Source organism: Oryx dammah, unplaced genomic scaffold (assembly GCF_014754425.2).
Source record: "Oryx dammah isolate SB20612 unplaced genomic scaffold, SCBI_Odam_1.1 HiC_scaffold_29, whole genome shotgun sequence".
Lineage (NCBI taxonomy): Eukaryota > Metazoa > Chordata > Mammalia > Artiodactyla > Bovidae > Oryx > Oryx dammah.
Genome location: NW_024070213.1, coordinates 74,668,532 through 74,684,370, shown reverse-complemented (window position 1 = coordinate 74,684,370; position 15,839 = coordinate 74,668,532). Strand labels below are relative to the sequence as shown.

Here is a 15,839-nt window from a genome sequence, read left to right as displayed (position 1 = left end):
GTTCTTTCATTTACAACATGAAATGACTATAATACCTCTGTCCTGGAGGTAACAGGTTTAAGGCACAGGGGAGCATGACAAGTACAAAACAATGGTCTCTCCCTACTATTGTTGCTATTAGATCATAAACTATTTGAATTATTATCAACATCTTTCACGTCAGCATCATGTGATATCCAGTTGTTATCTGTTGTTTGCTGCAAACACAGAAACATTTTTTTCCTGGGTTGCTAGCTGTCCTCCATTTTATACCTGACTGAATGTCTGATAAATTGCATTCAAAGAAAATATTCCTTTAAAAAAAAAAGAAAGTTTTCTAGCAGGATAAAATTCTGTGTATTGAAAAGAAAAGCTAACCACAATTTTCCTTATAAGTGTTTTGTGTAAGTTGTGAAAGAGAATCTATCGATGGCAGCATCGTTTTGTGTAGTGTTTGTTTTTTATGGGTGTGTGGCACATCAGCCATTTATGGTAAGAAGTCCTCTCACCCTGTCTCAACAAATGAGGTCAGACTAATAGGAAAGTAACATGATATCATTGCATAACACATGCATTTCTACCGAACAATAGATCTTAAGAGTGTGACATATTTAAGGTGAAAAACAGGATCAGGGAAGTAAGTTCAAAGACAGCATTGCCTTCCTTAGTCCAGTGTTCACATTAATGCAAGTTATAAGATGGAGTGATGATGTCTAATAATTGTACTGTTAAATCAGATTTTGCTTAGTTCATTCAATTTTAAAATACTTCTTTAGAAGTATTTAGACACAATTTCTCAGGAAACATCTGAACAATATATCTCAAAAATTATAGTATCGAATAGAAAATAAACCAGCATCTAGTGATATAAAATTAGAAAACTAGACATGTTAACTAATTGAAAGAAGGCCATTTGAAGATGTGGGACTTTGGTTGGGCTGGTAATTTTAAGTGTACAAAAGCATACTTAATAAAAGTGATCTCCAAGATGCCATTTAGGAATCTAAGGTTCCAGTTTTCTTTAATACTTCTAGAGGAAAAGCAAAAAATATTTCCCAGACTTGCTTCACAAGTCTACTAACATATACAAATAATCTGCTTTTCCTAGGAAAAGAAGAACAGTGTTGAACTATTTGTGTCTCCCATAAATCGGAAAGCAGGGTTTTCTGATGCTCTGCCATCTGAAGAAGTGCTGCGTTCCCTCAATATCAATGTTTTGCATCAGAGTTTATCCCAGTTTGGAATTACAGACGTCTCCCCTGAGGTAGGTTGTTGCATGGAATATTTCATTTAAAATTTTGCACAGTTAGTGTGACACAACCCAATTTTAGGAGACTTTGAGATGAAAGCTGTTGATTGTGTGTTAACTGATAATATAAAAATCTCCCTTAGGGTCAAAATTCTCTGATTTCACTCTGTGTATTTTTATTCCTTAAGGAAGTTCATTTTCATATCAAAGTTTCACTTTTTGACACTTTCTTCTCTAATCTTTATGGCCTTATAATTTATTTTGACTTATTCAACAAAATGTCCAGAAGAAATGTCATTTAGATATATTTGTCAATTGATTGCTTATTACTGAGCTGTTCCAAAAAACACCCTGATATCTTTCCTCCTCAACAGTTTTGCTTCTCATTGTTTTTGTTGTCAAAATGGTCACTTTTTCCCACTATGAAGTGAAAGTCACTCCGTTGTGTCTGACTCTTTGCGACCCCTTGGAATTCTAAATGAAATGAAGTAATTTACTTTCGGCTGTGCTGGGTCTTTGTGCTGGACATGGGCTTTCCCTAGTTGCAGTGCCTGGACGTGTCACTGCGTGGCTTCCCTTGTTGCGGAGCACGGGCTCTAGGGTGCATGGGCCCTAGTAGTTGTGGCGTGCGAGCTCTAGAGTGCAAGCTCGGTAGTTGCAGTGCACAGGCTTAGTTGCCCCACAGTATATGGAATCTTCTCAGACCTGGGATCAAACCTTTGTCCCTTGCCCTGGCAGTCAGATTCTTAACTACTGAGCTACCAGGGAACTCCATGTATGTGTGAAAGTGAAGTGAAAGTCGTTCAGTTGGGTCCATCTCTTTGCAACCCCAAGGACTGTATAGTCCATGGAATTCTCTCGGCTGGAATACTGGAGTGGGTAGCCTTTCCCTTCTCCAGGGGATTGTCCCATCCCAGGGATTGAACCCAGGTCTCCCGCATTGCAGGCAGATTCTTTACCAGCTGAGTCACAAGGGAAGCCCAGGAATACTGGAGTGGGTGGCCTATCCCTTCTCCAGTGGATCTTCCTGACCCAGGAATCAAACCGGGGTCTCCTGCATTGCAGGTGGATTTTTTTTACCAACTATCAGGGAAGCCTACCATGGGATTAATATGAAATGTGGTTTTTTAATTGGTGAGAAACCCAGTCTTTAGAACTATGAATATTTCCTTTACAGTGTTTTCTAAATTTGGCACTTTTCAGATTTCCCCTACCACCTCCACCATTTTCATTCCTAAATAAACCCAGTCTCATTTTTACTTCACCTTGCTGTGTCCCACTCTTAACAAATTTGCTAGAATAAACATCATCCCAAATAAACATAATTAAATTCACAGAATCATAGAATTAGACCTTGAGAGAACACATATGGGCATTTCAAAGATACAGAGAGTAAGGCCCATAGAAAGTAAGTGATTTCATCAAGGTGACAAAACAAGTGAAATATTAAGCAGTATTTAGCATCTAGATATCTTATTCCTAGTCTATTTCCCTCTGCAGTGAAGCACACCGCCTCTCATCATAGCAAATGTCAAGTGTGGTATAAAAAGCTTTGTTACAAGATTGAGTTTGAATCCCAAAGCCAGCATTTAAAATGTGTGTGTGACCTTGGGTGATTCAGTCTCTGTGAAATTCAGTCTGTCTTTACCTAGCATCAGCCTCTCTGAGACTCAGATTCTTCATATACTACATGAGTATAGAGAAAGAAAAAAGGAAGAAAGAAAGGAGGGAGGAGGAAGAAAGGAAAAGGAAATGAAAAAAGAAAAGAAAAAAAATTGGGTATAGTCCTCATCTTATAAACTTGAAATAAGAATAAAACTTTAAACGTAAGAAAATACATGGAAGTCATCACAGAATAGACACTGAACAAATATAATTTGAATGCAGAATGAAAATGTATTTCATCACTGAACCATGACTGTAACAACAACCTCCAGCTGGTCTCCCTGCATTTAGTGTTGTTTTCTTCCCTGCTCTCTCCACCACCAAGCCCAACACACACACACACACACACACATGCACGCACATGCACACAAGCATGCACACTCACACACACACACACACATGTGCACACACACACACAGTGTTTTCTTTCTTGCCACCAGAGTAATTATTCTAAAAGCAAATCCGCCCGTGCCTAAACCCTGCAAGATCAAGTCTGAATTTCTGACTGTGATATATGGTTCTTTGTGTATAGAGCTTTATTATTGTTGAACAACACTCTCTTTGGTTTACACTTCAGCAAATCCAAACTTAATGGGCACCAGGACACCGCAGACCATTTCTTCTCTCCGTGGGCTTGTGTGTATGTTGATACATCTACACATCTTTCGTGTTTCAAGATCAGTCCCCTGTATAGTGAAGCCTTCCCCTGTGCCTCCACAGGCATGGCTACTGGCTTTGTGTTCTCATTGAGTTTAGTACAAAGACGTAGCCCCTGTTGGCCTTCAGGGCCATCTCTACACTGTTACTCCTCGGGAGCATGTACCATTTCATCTTCTGTGTGTACCCAGGGCCTTCATTCAGGGCCTGGCATACAGTGGGCATAAAAATAGCCAAGAACTGGGCTAGGTGGTGTCCAAAGTCAGAAAAATAAATGCATAAGCAAACAAAGACACAAATGAAATATGATTTTTGCTTTCGATGAGTTCTATTCATAACAGGGTGACAAGAATCAAGCAAGGAGAACACAGGGCTATGAAAACATAACCGTACTGTGCTGTGGGGGTTTTGAGAAAAAGAGGACACTTCATACTTCAGAGAGACCAGGAGAAGGAATCAATATGAGCTCAGACACCCAGGCCCCTCCCCAGCCCTCACACATGACCCTGAAGAGGCTCCCTTTTATACATCAAACCAAACTCCATGGCCATAGTCCAGGCCCCTCACAGACTGACTTGTACACATTTTGCTCTGAACAACTCGTCTCTAAAATTTAAAAAAGACCATTAGATTAATTTAGACCACTACCCATCTTGGGTTGGGAAGATCCCCTAGAGTAGGACTTGGCTTCCTGCCCCAGTGTTCTTGCCTGGAAAATCCCATGGACAGAGGAGCCTGGAGGGCTACAGTCCATGGGATTGCGAAGAGTCAGACACGACTGAGCACGTGCACACACACACACACACACACACACACCCATAAGCTTTCAGTGAATAAGTGTTTCTTTCTAGTGCTTTATTCTGCATTTAAGTGACATTCTGAAGGCTTTAGGAATATGGCAGCTTAGTGAGTCATCTAGATTTGCGAACCAAGGAAAGCTCACCATACCAAAAATTAGTTAAAATCAAATAATTGAGGTGCAACACACCTCAGCCTGGTGAAGGCAATCAGTCTAGCCTGAATGCCTATCACAGAACTGTTAGCTGTCAGTAGACCTCAAGCCTGGACTGCATTTGAATAATGAAAGTGTATTTGATGATCAAAATATGATATTGTCTTAAAGAATTGTTGGAGTCTAACAAAAGGTCCGTCTAGTCAAGGCTATGGTTTTTCCAGTAGTCACGTATGGATGTGAGAGTTGGACTGTGAAGAAAGCTGAGCACCGAAGAATTGATACTTTTGAACTGTGGTGTTGGAGAAGACTCTTGAGAGTCCCTTGGACTGCAAGGAGATCCAACCAGTCCATTCTAAAGGAGATCAGTCCTGGGTGCTCATTGGAAGGAATGATGCTAAAGCTGAAACTCCAGTACTTTGGCTACGTCATGCGAAGAGTTGACTCATTGGAAAAGACTCTGATGCTGGGAGGGATTGGGGGCAGGAGGAGAAGGGGATGACAGAGGATGAGATGGCTGGATAGCATCATTGACTCGATGGATGTGAGTCTGAGTGAACTCCGGGAGTTGGTGATGGACAGGGAGGCCTGGCGTGCTGTGATTCATGGGGTCGCAAAGAGTCGGACATGACTGAGCGACTGAACTGAACTGAACTGAACAATCTAGGAAATCTAGAATATGGGAATTTTTATATTACAGGAGACTAGGGTGTGTTTTAATTGGATATAAGGAACATTTCATCAAGGACTGGTGGATTGTTGCAGCCTTTTCTTCTGGCACTTCTAGAATGGGCCCAGTGATACCCTCTGACCAGAAGCTCTAACTGCAGCCAGGAGAGAGCCATCTTCATTGTTCACAGGCCCTTGCTGGGAGCTTCAGACACAAACAGTCCAAGAGGCTCTGCAAGAGCATTTTTTGATAGTTCTTTAAGTTGATAAGTATTCTGCAAATTTCTCCACTTCTTTTTCATTGTTGTGGTTCATGTGTAATAAACAGCTTAAGCTTCAACCTATTCTTTCACATTTCTAATCCCCAAATTATAGCCCTGTTATGGTAATGTGGTTATTATTAGAACAAAAAAAAAAAGGGAATACTGGTATTTGGGGTTTTCATCCTTTACACTGATTACAGAACAAGATGAATGCTGTCTTGAAGCATCCATTTCTACACTTTTATTAGTTACTTCCAGGGAAGGGTGTGTTTTTTTGTTGTTGTTGCCATTTATTTATTTGTTTGATTTTATTTAAATCAGAAATGACCCTTGGGAAACATAGACAAATTCCAAACAGAATTCTTTTCACTTATTCATCTGTGTTTATTTCGAATTTAAGTTTCTTGAGCAACAAAGACATTTTTTCTTTTATGTATTTTCATATGATACTTGGAACAGTGTATGACCTCAATTATTGTTTAAAGATGCTCAGAAAGATTGAAAACTAGACTTCCTCTTGCCTAATAAGTTAAATCTCAGGGAAATAAAATTAAATTTATTATTTTAGTTTCTATTTTTAAATGTGTTTGTAAAATTAATTAAATGTCTATTGAAGCAGCACATTCTGCATTGATAGTGAAAAAAATAATTTAAGATTTTGTTGTTGTTCCATTGCAAATTACCCTAGTTTCACAGGTCTTATATTTCAAAGGAGGATGTTATCTTCTTTAAATAAAAGCTCAAGGTAATGACTGATACCTTCTTGGAATGTTCACAAAGAGAAAAACATCATACCAAATAAATATAAAAGCTAATTCATGAGTTTGGTGATTGTTCCCTTAAACATTAGCCAGCTGTCTAAACAGTTATATGGTCCTAGCCATACAGTGACAAGAAGGAATACAATCAGTGTCAACATGGGTCAGATCATGCATACCAAATGGTGGAAGTTTGGCATTTATGTAACAAAATCATATTGTTATATGATCAGTTCAGTTTAGTCGCTCAGTCATGTCTGACTCTTTGTGACCCCATGGACTGCAGCATGCCAGGCTTCTCTGTCCATCACCAACTCCCAGAGCTTGCTCAAACTCATGTCCATCGAGTTGGTGATACCATCCAACCATCTCATCCTCTGTCATCCCCTTCTCCTCCTGCCTTCAATCTTTCCCAGTTTCAGGGTCTTTTCTGATGAGTCAGTTCTTCACATCAGATGACCAAAATATTCAGCTTCAGCTTCAGCATCAGTCCTTCCAATGAATATTCAGGACTGATTTCCTTTACGATGGACTGGTTGGATCTCCTTGCAGTCCAAGGGACTCTCAAGAATCTTCTCCAACACCACAGTTCAAAAGCACCAATTCTTCAGCACTCAGCTTTCTTTATAGTCCAACTCTCACATCCATACATGACTACTGGAAAAACCATAGCTTTGACTAGACAGACCTTTGTTGGCAAAGTAATGTCTCTGCTTTTTAATATGCTGTCTAGGTTGGTCATAGCTTTTCTTCCAAGGAGCAAGCATCTTTTAATTTCATGGCTGCAATCACCATCCACAGTGATTTTGGAGCCCAAGAAAATAAAGTCTGTCACTGTTTCCATTGTTTCCCATCTGTTTGCCAGGAATTGATGAAGTGTTATATGATACATCTCATTAATCTGCCTAAGTCAATTAATTAACCAGCTAATTTGTAACATTTCCATTTTATTCTTACTCTGTGTGCTTCACCTTTCTAAAAAGATATAGCTCTTAAAGTTTCTGTATTATCTCTCTTAGCAATGGAGATATTTCCCAATATTGGGGGTCAGAATTGGTTTTTTTTTAAAAAAGGAAATTATGATGCATCAAATTATTAAACAGGATGTAAAGAAGTCATTGCTGTCAGTATAGGAAACCACCCACCTTTTCAATAATCAAACAAAGCAAAACCCAGCAGCTTCTTTCACTGCCACAGAGTCAAAGGGAAAATGATACGGTTGTGAAATAAGATGTAAAGATAATACAGTACATTGGTGTGACCTGGCCATGGAGCCTCTGAATCATTGAACCCTCAGTCCCCTGTCAAAATGTAAAAGGCATCATGGTAACCTTATACAAAGGTTAGACTGGAGATTTTGTGAATTACAATCTTATGATTTGTGGATCTTAACTACAAACTTTTTCATTTACTACCCTGCCCTTATCAAGGTTTTTAGATCTCTGTACAAATATAGTAGTGCTCAGTAGGACCAGCATGACTCAAAGGAAATATGTTTACCAAGAAAGTGCAGTGACTAAGTTCTAGGAGTTCAAAACATGTGCCTTTCTAACTAGGGGTAGGGGGATGGGAGGTGGGAAGTTCATTCCTCCATCATTACTGCTTTGGTTAAAAGAGAAATCATAATTGATTTGTCTTAATCAGAAAAGAACATGTTGATGTTCCAGGAGGTGTTGAACTATAGCAGGAAAAAAAATGAACCAAATCAGGTTAGGAACACAAAATCTCTTTCCACCCACCTAACCACTCCTTTTTAATCCAAATTTTATATGAACTAAAGCTCAAATCCTCACACTTAAATTTGACAAGTTTATGCTGCCTACTTGAAGGCTTAAGTGCTTTGCTTTTATAGCAAGCAATAGATGCTATTTAGTTGCCTGCAAAAAAAAAAAAAAGAAGCTCATTTCCATATTTATACTTGATTTCTACAAGAGTTTTCTTTTCTGTTAGTTTCTAGCTATGTTTTCAAAGACATTGGAATAAAATATGGTCTGGTTAAGACAAGTTGTCACTTGAACCCAAGATTTCCTTTTTAGGAGGACATATGAGTTTCTACTTATTTAACAAGCAAGCATTTTCAGATTCTCCATCAACTTACCACTCATGTATTTTAAAAACATGCATTAATCATTTCTTGCATCTATAAACTTGTCTCTGTCTTAAAGAAGGCAAGGTATTACAGTGAATTTAAGTATATTTTACAAGCAAAAGAAAGGGAAATTAAGCTACTTCAAGCAATAGAAGTCTTCCTCACATAGTTATAACCACAATTGAACTCAAAGATCCTTTCTGTTCTGTTTTGTTCAACTTGCCACCAAGACTCACTTGAGTTTCAGGATAGAAGTTTTTCATAAAATATTTTTCAAAAGGCAAATATTTCTTTTGTCTAATTTACAAACTTGGGATGCATTTTTTAAGTCTTGAAAAATAAATAACAATGATTTCAAAATTCAGACACCTACAAGAACAGGTTTTGCTGAAGACTTTTTTTTTTTCTGAGACAATTACTATTTCTTTCTCAGGATTCTATAGGTTGACTAGGATCAGCTGAGTGGTTCTTCTTTTCCACATAGTATAGGCTGAAGTCATTGCAATGGTTACATTAAGTTGGGAATTCATCTGCCTCTGGAATGCTCAAGATGACCTCTCATTCTCCAGAGCAACTCTCTTTGTGGTTTTTCATCATTCACTATCTTATTGTTCAGGGCTTTCTTAATCACTGGAGACAGCTCAACTAAAGGCAAGAAAAATCAGACTTCAACAAAATGTAATTTTAGATGAGTGGGAGCATTCAACTTGATTTAGCTTTATATGTTTTTCCTATTTGTGGACCATTTGGTTTCCAGCTAAATTTTCTTTAACCTAAATCTGTAAATTTCACTGAATTATAAAACTTATATAAAATTATAATTTATATAATTATAAAACTCCATTGCATTATAAGATGTGATATTAGTAGATGCATTTTTAAAAGAATAGGTAAAATTAAACTAAATCACTCATTGACATTTTATTCATGCTATTTCTCTACCCTTTCAACCCTCAAATAGTAAGCTAAGTTAATAAACAAACAAATAAATAAAACTATTTTCCTTTTATTACCTACCAAATAATTTTAGATATTTTGATGCTCTCCATTGATTTCAGTAAAATATAAAGTCCAAACAATTTATACGGTTAAAGTGGTACATTCATCAGATTTTGACAAAATAGACTGGATTTTTAAAAAAAGATTTCATAAAAAAAGGAAGGAAATGATCTCGACATTGTTGCTCTGTTTATGAATGCATCATGAGACTGCACCTGTTTCACTTTTGTTTAAAAGTTGAGAGCAGTATTACAGCACATAAATCAGGGTGTTGGTGTTGTGGGAGGAGTCTGAAAACAGTAAGGAAAGCTTCAGAAACAATTTCCTCAACACAGAAAAGAGCAGAAATCTCTCACCTACGAACCAGGTAGTTTCTGAGAGAGAGCTCGAGGGACATTAACAAAGGCTGGGGCCCAGTATGCCCTGTCGGGCATGCTTGCTCCTATACCGGAGATAAAATAGTCTTAATGTTTGAGAACAGCAATCCGATGTCTCAGATCAGTTTGAGAAGCAGCTCTGGCAGCGCGGGATGTAGGTGTGTTCTACTACACTGGATGGAATCAAGCTAAAAATATGTTTAGTGTCTGATAAGAACGCCAGTCTCCTCAAGCTCTCATTTAACGTCGGACTTTCTGTTTTGCTTTCAAAGAAAAACGTTTTACAAGGGCAGCATGAAGCGGACAAAATCTGGAGCAAAGAAGGATTTTATGCTGTTGTCATTTTTCTCAGCATCTTTGTTATTATAGTAACGTGTTTGATGGTAAGTTTGTTTCTTTATATATTTTATCTTTTACTGAGCCCACCATTTGATATTATTGGATACACTGCCATTAAAAAGAATGTTGGAAAGACGGGGAACAGAAGCAAGGCTCTGATCCTGCTAGGTTGCGAATATTTCACATCTAACAGCAGAGTGAGAGCTAAAGGAAAACCTATGGAATTATGGATTCTGACCTGCAGAATAAGGCTATAATTGCACTGAGGCTTTTAGTAACTTGATCAACCCTGAGAATGAAGCTTCAGAAACTGATTTACTGAGGTCACTGAAACCCTCAAAGTTGTTTAAACCTCATGGGTGTACTTTGGGCTTACTTTATTTCTTCTTTTATATCATCTTTATGCAAGTTGGGAAAAATTTTTAAAGAAATATGTCTTAGGGGTAAATTTACTTCTTAATGAGTAAAAATAAGGTTTTCTTATTTTTAATGGGCCTTGAAAGCACTCTATGAAATTCCAGGCATGAAAAGGAGATGATTATAGGCTAAAAGGCTAAACAATCCATAATCGACTAATTCTTAGGTGAAAGAATAATGTAAAAGTATAAAAGCATACACTGCAAATAGCTCTGTAAATGAAAAGTTACAGATATGAAGCCTTTAAGAGTATATTTCAAAATTTTTAACACAGAACTCCAAATAAACTTAAACACACTAAAATAGGCAGTGCTTCTTGCTGTTGAATGAATTAACAGTTACCTTTCGGAGAGAATGACAAAATATTCTGTTATTTTGAAAATTCTGTGATATAACTTAAAATATTTGAAGTTTATAAATGGGTGTTAATATCTTTTTTCCTGTGTGCTATGTTCTTCTTAATTTTGCACTTTTCTAAAAGCCTTCCCTCCTTAGTTTTTAAGTGTCCCCTGCAAAAGACATCACTCCAATTATGCTTGCAGCAGTCAACAGTGTTGCTGAGTGTCTTAATGGGTTTTGTTTATTTGTGCTCCTTGTTCTGGGAAGGGGTTTATATTAGAAAGATTAGGGCTCAGTTTGGAAGATAGAGGCTGAGTGGGTCTAAACTTGAAGGATATAAAACAATTAAGGCCTTAAATAGGCTAAAGATTGGCATATTTCCTAGAATCTAAGCTTTAGAAAGTAGCAAGTTTCTAGTCACCCAGAGTTCCCATCATCATGAATTCAGAGGCATCTCCTATGGGTCAGGCAGTCAAAAAGAAGATTTCTAAAAATTGTGACATGATCAACAAAAGAATAATTTAAGAGTAAGAACACAGATTTTTATAGCTAAATAGTGGAGGTTATGGGTAAAAAAATTTAATGAAATTTGGAGGTTTTATGGAAATTTTGACAGACACCTCTGGACATTTTTTAGGTAGTATACGATATGGTTTCTTGTTATGGTTAATTGTGTTTTAAAATATATGATTCTTTTTTTCTTTTTGTAATAGAGGAAATCTCAAGTGTTGTCCTCTGTCTTATAAGTCACAATTACAGTATTTTTCTGCTTGGAACATTGGAAGGAAGAGGAAAATAGAAAGGGATACAGAGAGATTCAAGTGGAGATTGTATCATGTCTGACTCTTTGTGACCCCATTTACTGTAGCCCTGATAGATCAGTTGGTAAAGAATCCACCTGCAATGTAGGAGACCCCAGTTCAATTCCTGGGTCGGGAAGAACCCCTGGAGAAGGGATAGGCTACCCACTCCAGTATTCTGGGCTTCCCTTGTGTCTCAGCTGGTAAAGAATCTGCCTGCAATGCAGGAGACCTGGGTTCAATTCCTGGGTTGGGAAGACCCCCTGGAGAAGGGAAAGCCTACCCACTCCAGTATTCTGGCCTGGGGAATTCTGTGGACTGTATAGTCCTTGGGGTCACAAAGAGTTGGACACAACTGAGTGACTCACTTCACTTCACTTCACTTCACTTCGGACTGTCGCCCATCAGGTTCCTCTGTCCATGGGATTTTTAAGGCAGGGATAATGGAGTGGGTTGCCATTTCCTTCTCCAGAATCTTCCCTACCCAGGGATAGAACCTGCATCTCCTGCACTGGCAGGCAGATTCTCTACCACTGTGCCATCTGGGAAGCCGCCTTTTTCCAGAAGTAAATACTTAAGATCCAGAAGAGCAAAGGCAAGGATGAAAGGAAGAAAGTGGGAAAGCAGATTCCTGAGCAGCTCGTGAGCACTAGAGGGCTGAGGGAGTCAGAGCAGAGGTTGCTATTAACTTGTTAGATATGCTTCAAATTCTGTATCTCTAGCTCAGGGTGGATCCCCATGTATCCAACATGATTGGATAAATTCCCACCCTACATATTGGTCTCCAGTAGCAATAGAACCTGTAGTCACCACACATTAAACTACCTGGGGCCAGGGAACAACTGACCCTTCTTTTCCCAATAGCTGCAAAGGATCCATGTAAAATTCAAAAATCTAAGTCTGCTCCAACGTTGCTGGAAGAAAACGAGAATGAAATGTTTTAAAAGTGTGTAGGCAATTGCTCCCTTCAGGGCTGGTAGGTAGATTCATCAATTCATTCAATCCAGGGATTCCTGCAGTGGGTTCACTGTGAGCCTGTTGGACCTTTGGGCAAAGGAAGGAACAAGATAAGGTCCCTGTGCTCATGGTGCCTATTCTCCAGAAGACGACAGAGACAATAATTAAGTTACTGTTTTAAAAAATTAAACAGTGTTCATATTCTATGATTCCTAGTATATGGCATTCTAGCAGAGGCAAAACTATAGAAACAGTAAAAAGATCAGTGGTTGTCAGAAGTTGTGGCGGAGAGATGAGTAGTTAAGACTTTTAAGGCAGTGAAACTTTTCTGTGTGATTTTACAGTAGTGCATACATGACATTATGGATTTGTCAAAACTCATGGAACGTATAGCATCAAGAGTGAGTGAGCCCTAATCTACGTTCTAGACTTCAGTTAATGATAACATATCAATGTTGAGTTAATTAGTAACAAGTATGCCACACGAATGCAAGATGTTAGTAATAAGGGAAGTTGTTGAGGGAGGTGGGGAAGGGAGCAATATGAGAGCTCTGCTCTCTGCTCAATTTCTAATAAACCTAACACTGCTCCTGAAAAATAAAGTTTGCTTATTTTGTAAAGAATCAAAAGCATTAAGTGCCATGAAGAGCTCATTGTGAGATAATAGTGAGTGAGTGGAGCAGAGCAATCAAACACAACTGAGATATCTGAAAAAGTAGGGACAGGGCCTCCCTGGCAAAGGATGTGACAGGTGGAGCATGGAGTAGCGCAGCTGAAGCTGAGGCAGGAGTCCTCTCTGGCTTCCAGGAGAAGGGCAGAAGCTGTTTCAGACAGAGTTTTGATGTGATCTGATTTGTGAATTTAAAAGATCAGAGTCTCTGCTGGTGGAGAGTGGTTGGGGATAGAACTTGGGGTGAAGTGTTGGAGCAGCTATTGTATTAGCCTGATGAGAAATATGATGGTGGTCCTGAGTTAAGGGGTGAGGGTAGAAATGGAGAGGAGTGAAGGATTGGGATTTACTTGTAGGTGGAATTGAAAAGACTTGCTGTGTACTGATTCTCTGGGAGGAAGAAAGAGAAAAACGAAGGATGACTCCCAGGTTATTTGACTGACAATCTGGATGGTTGTGTTTCCATTTCCTCGGAGAGGAATCCATTCAAGATGGGGAGTAGTGAGACAGAAGAAGCACTTTTGATTTGCATTCCAATAGATTTTGAATAAATGAAAGAAAGTAGTAGAATGATATGTTTCCAACAGGATCTTCCATTTTAATGTGAAAGGGTCACTTTAAAAAATAGCAGGGGAATCAGCAGTATAGAAAGGAATTAATATTGATAGAAAAATAACTACTACCTGTTACACAGGAATAAAATGAAGTTTATCTGATACAATTTAACCACTTCACATGGAGGACTGGTCAAATTCGATTGTCTAAAATAAGCTTATCTTTGTACATGTTCAAGTGTTTTTGATAATGATCTTGATTTAAAGTAAGTTTTTTCCTTGGATCTCTCTGTAATAGTTACACTATCACTCTTGTGACTTTCAAACAATTATATTCTTGTTTCTGTTTCCCATAATTGTGTTGATTCCATGCAAAGGAAAAGATATAACTCAGAAATTTCCCTCTGGCATTAATTATATTTATGAAAGATCAAATGCCATTATTTGTGTAGAAGCTTTCCTCATATCATAGAAATGAAAAGCATGTGGTTTTATTATGAAATTATATAGGTAAATTGCTGTCACGGAGGATTACATGCTCTGTAACAATAACATAAGGCTTGGCAAAATTTTTGAAATATGGCATATTGTTTACTTTCCTTAAAATTAAAAAAAAAAGTATGTTGCCAGGCATAAAATTAGACATGCATGACATTTTCAAATGTGTGACTTATTTAGCACCTCTCAAATGTGAATGCAGAGTGGGTGGCGCAGCAAATAGACAAATACAATTTTCCAGGGAAAAACATGTGGGCAACTTCCAATCCATTCAGTCTGTTTTAGGTGGAGGAATATATTACTGAGAAGAATTAGTTCTTAAACTGGAATAAATAATAGAAAGAATGCGGTTTATCACCTGCATTACATCTCCAGTGCGCTTGCTGCTGCTGCTGCTGCTGCTAAGTCACTTCAGCCGTGTCCGACTCTGTGCACTTAGAAGTTTATTAACAAGCGCAGAAGTATTTATGGAGTTAGGTAGAACTGTCTACAGACCAGATTACTACTGGAAAGCAATTTTATTTTCTTTGTTTTTGGCTGTTCTGGACCGTCCTTGCTGCACGAAGGCTTTCTCTAGCTGTGGCGAGCTGAGGCTGCTCTTCATTTTGGTGCACTGGCTTCTCATTGCAAAGGCTTCTGTTGTTGCAGAGCACAGGTTCTAGATGCTTGGGCTTCCGTAGTTGCAGCGCGTATGCTCAGTAGTTGTGGCACACAGACTTAGCTGCTCTGCAGCACGTGGGATCTTCCCGGACCGGAGACTGGACCCACGTCCCCTGCGTTGGCAGGTGGATTCCTGTCCACTGCACCACCTGGGAAGACCTGGAAAGCGATTTTAGAAAACACATAAAAAGTAGATGTTTGGGTCAATAAAATCTCTGCCTTGTTAGCCCCATAGAAGAGCCATCAATATGTCATTCAAAATGTTTGTTCATGGTCTTGGTAGTGGACAAAGGAAGCTCTCTATTGGACTACCTAAGATAGCCTCAACATCACAAAGAAAATACATGTCAAAGGTGAACATATATAGCCACACTTTTCTAATGTTATATGTAATTCCTAGTGGTTCAGGAAATGGGACTAGATTCCGAGCTGGAATGCTTTGGTTACAGAACCACTTTCCACTGTTTATAATAGCCAGGACATGGAAACAACCTAGATGTCCATCAGTAGATGAATGGATAAGAAAGCTGTGGTACATATACACAATGGAGTATTACTCAGCCATTAAAAAGAATACATTTGAATCAGTTCTGATGAGATGGATGAAACTGGAGCCGATTATACAGAGTGAAGTGAGCCAGAAAGAAAAACACCAATACAGTATACTAACACATATATATGGAATTTAGGAAGATGGCAATGATGACCCTGTATGCAGGACAGCAAAAAAGACACAGATGTGTATAGCGGACTTTTGGACTCAGAGGGAGAGGGTGTGATGATTTGGGAGAATGGCATTGAAACATGTATAATATCATGTAAGAATCGAAATGCCAGTCTATGTCTGATGCAGGATATGACACGCTTGGGGCTGACACGCAGGGATGACCCAGAGAGATGTTGTGGGGAGGGAGGTGGGAGGGGGGTTCATGTTTGGGAACGCATGTG

General features: G+C 38.6%; 1 protein-coding gene across 1 annotated transcript in view; it reads left to right on the top strand.

Annotated features, from left to right (window-relative positions):
- The window catches only part of PTPRR (protein tyrosine phosphatase receptor type R), a 273,565-nt gene that overhangs the window by 147,330 nt on the left and 110,396 nt on the right, over positions 1-15,839 (top strand). The window contains exons 4-5 of the mRNA XM_040233466.1: positions 1,088-1,243; positions 9,930-10,040. Of these exons, the coding sequence (XP_040089400.1) occupies positions 1,088-1,243; positions 9,930-10,040 (267 nt within the window). The remainder of the gene's footprint in view (positions 1-1,087; positions 1,244-9,929; positions 10,041-15,839) is intronic.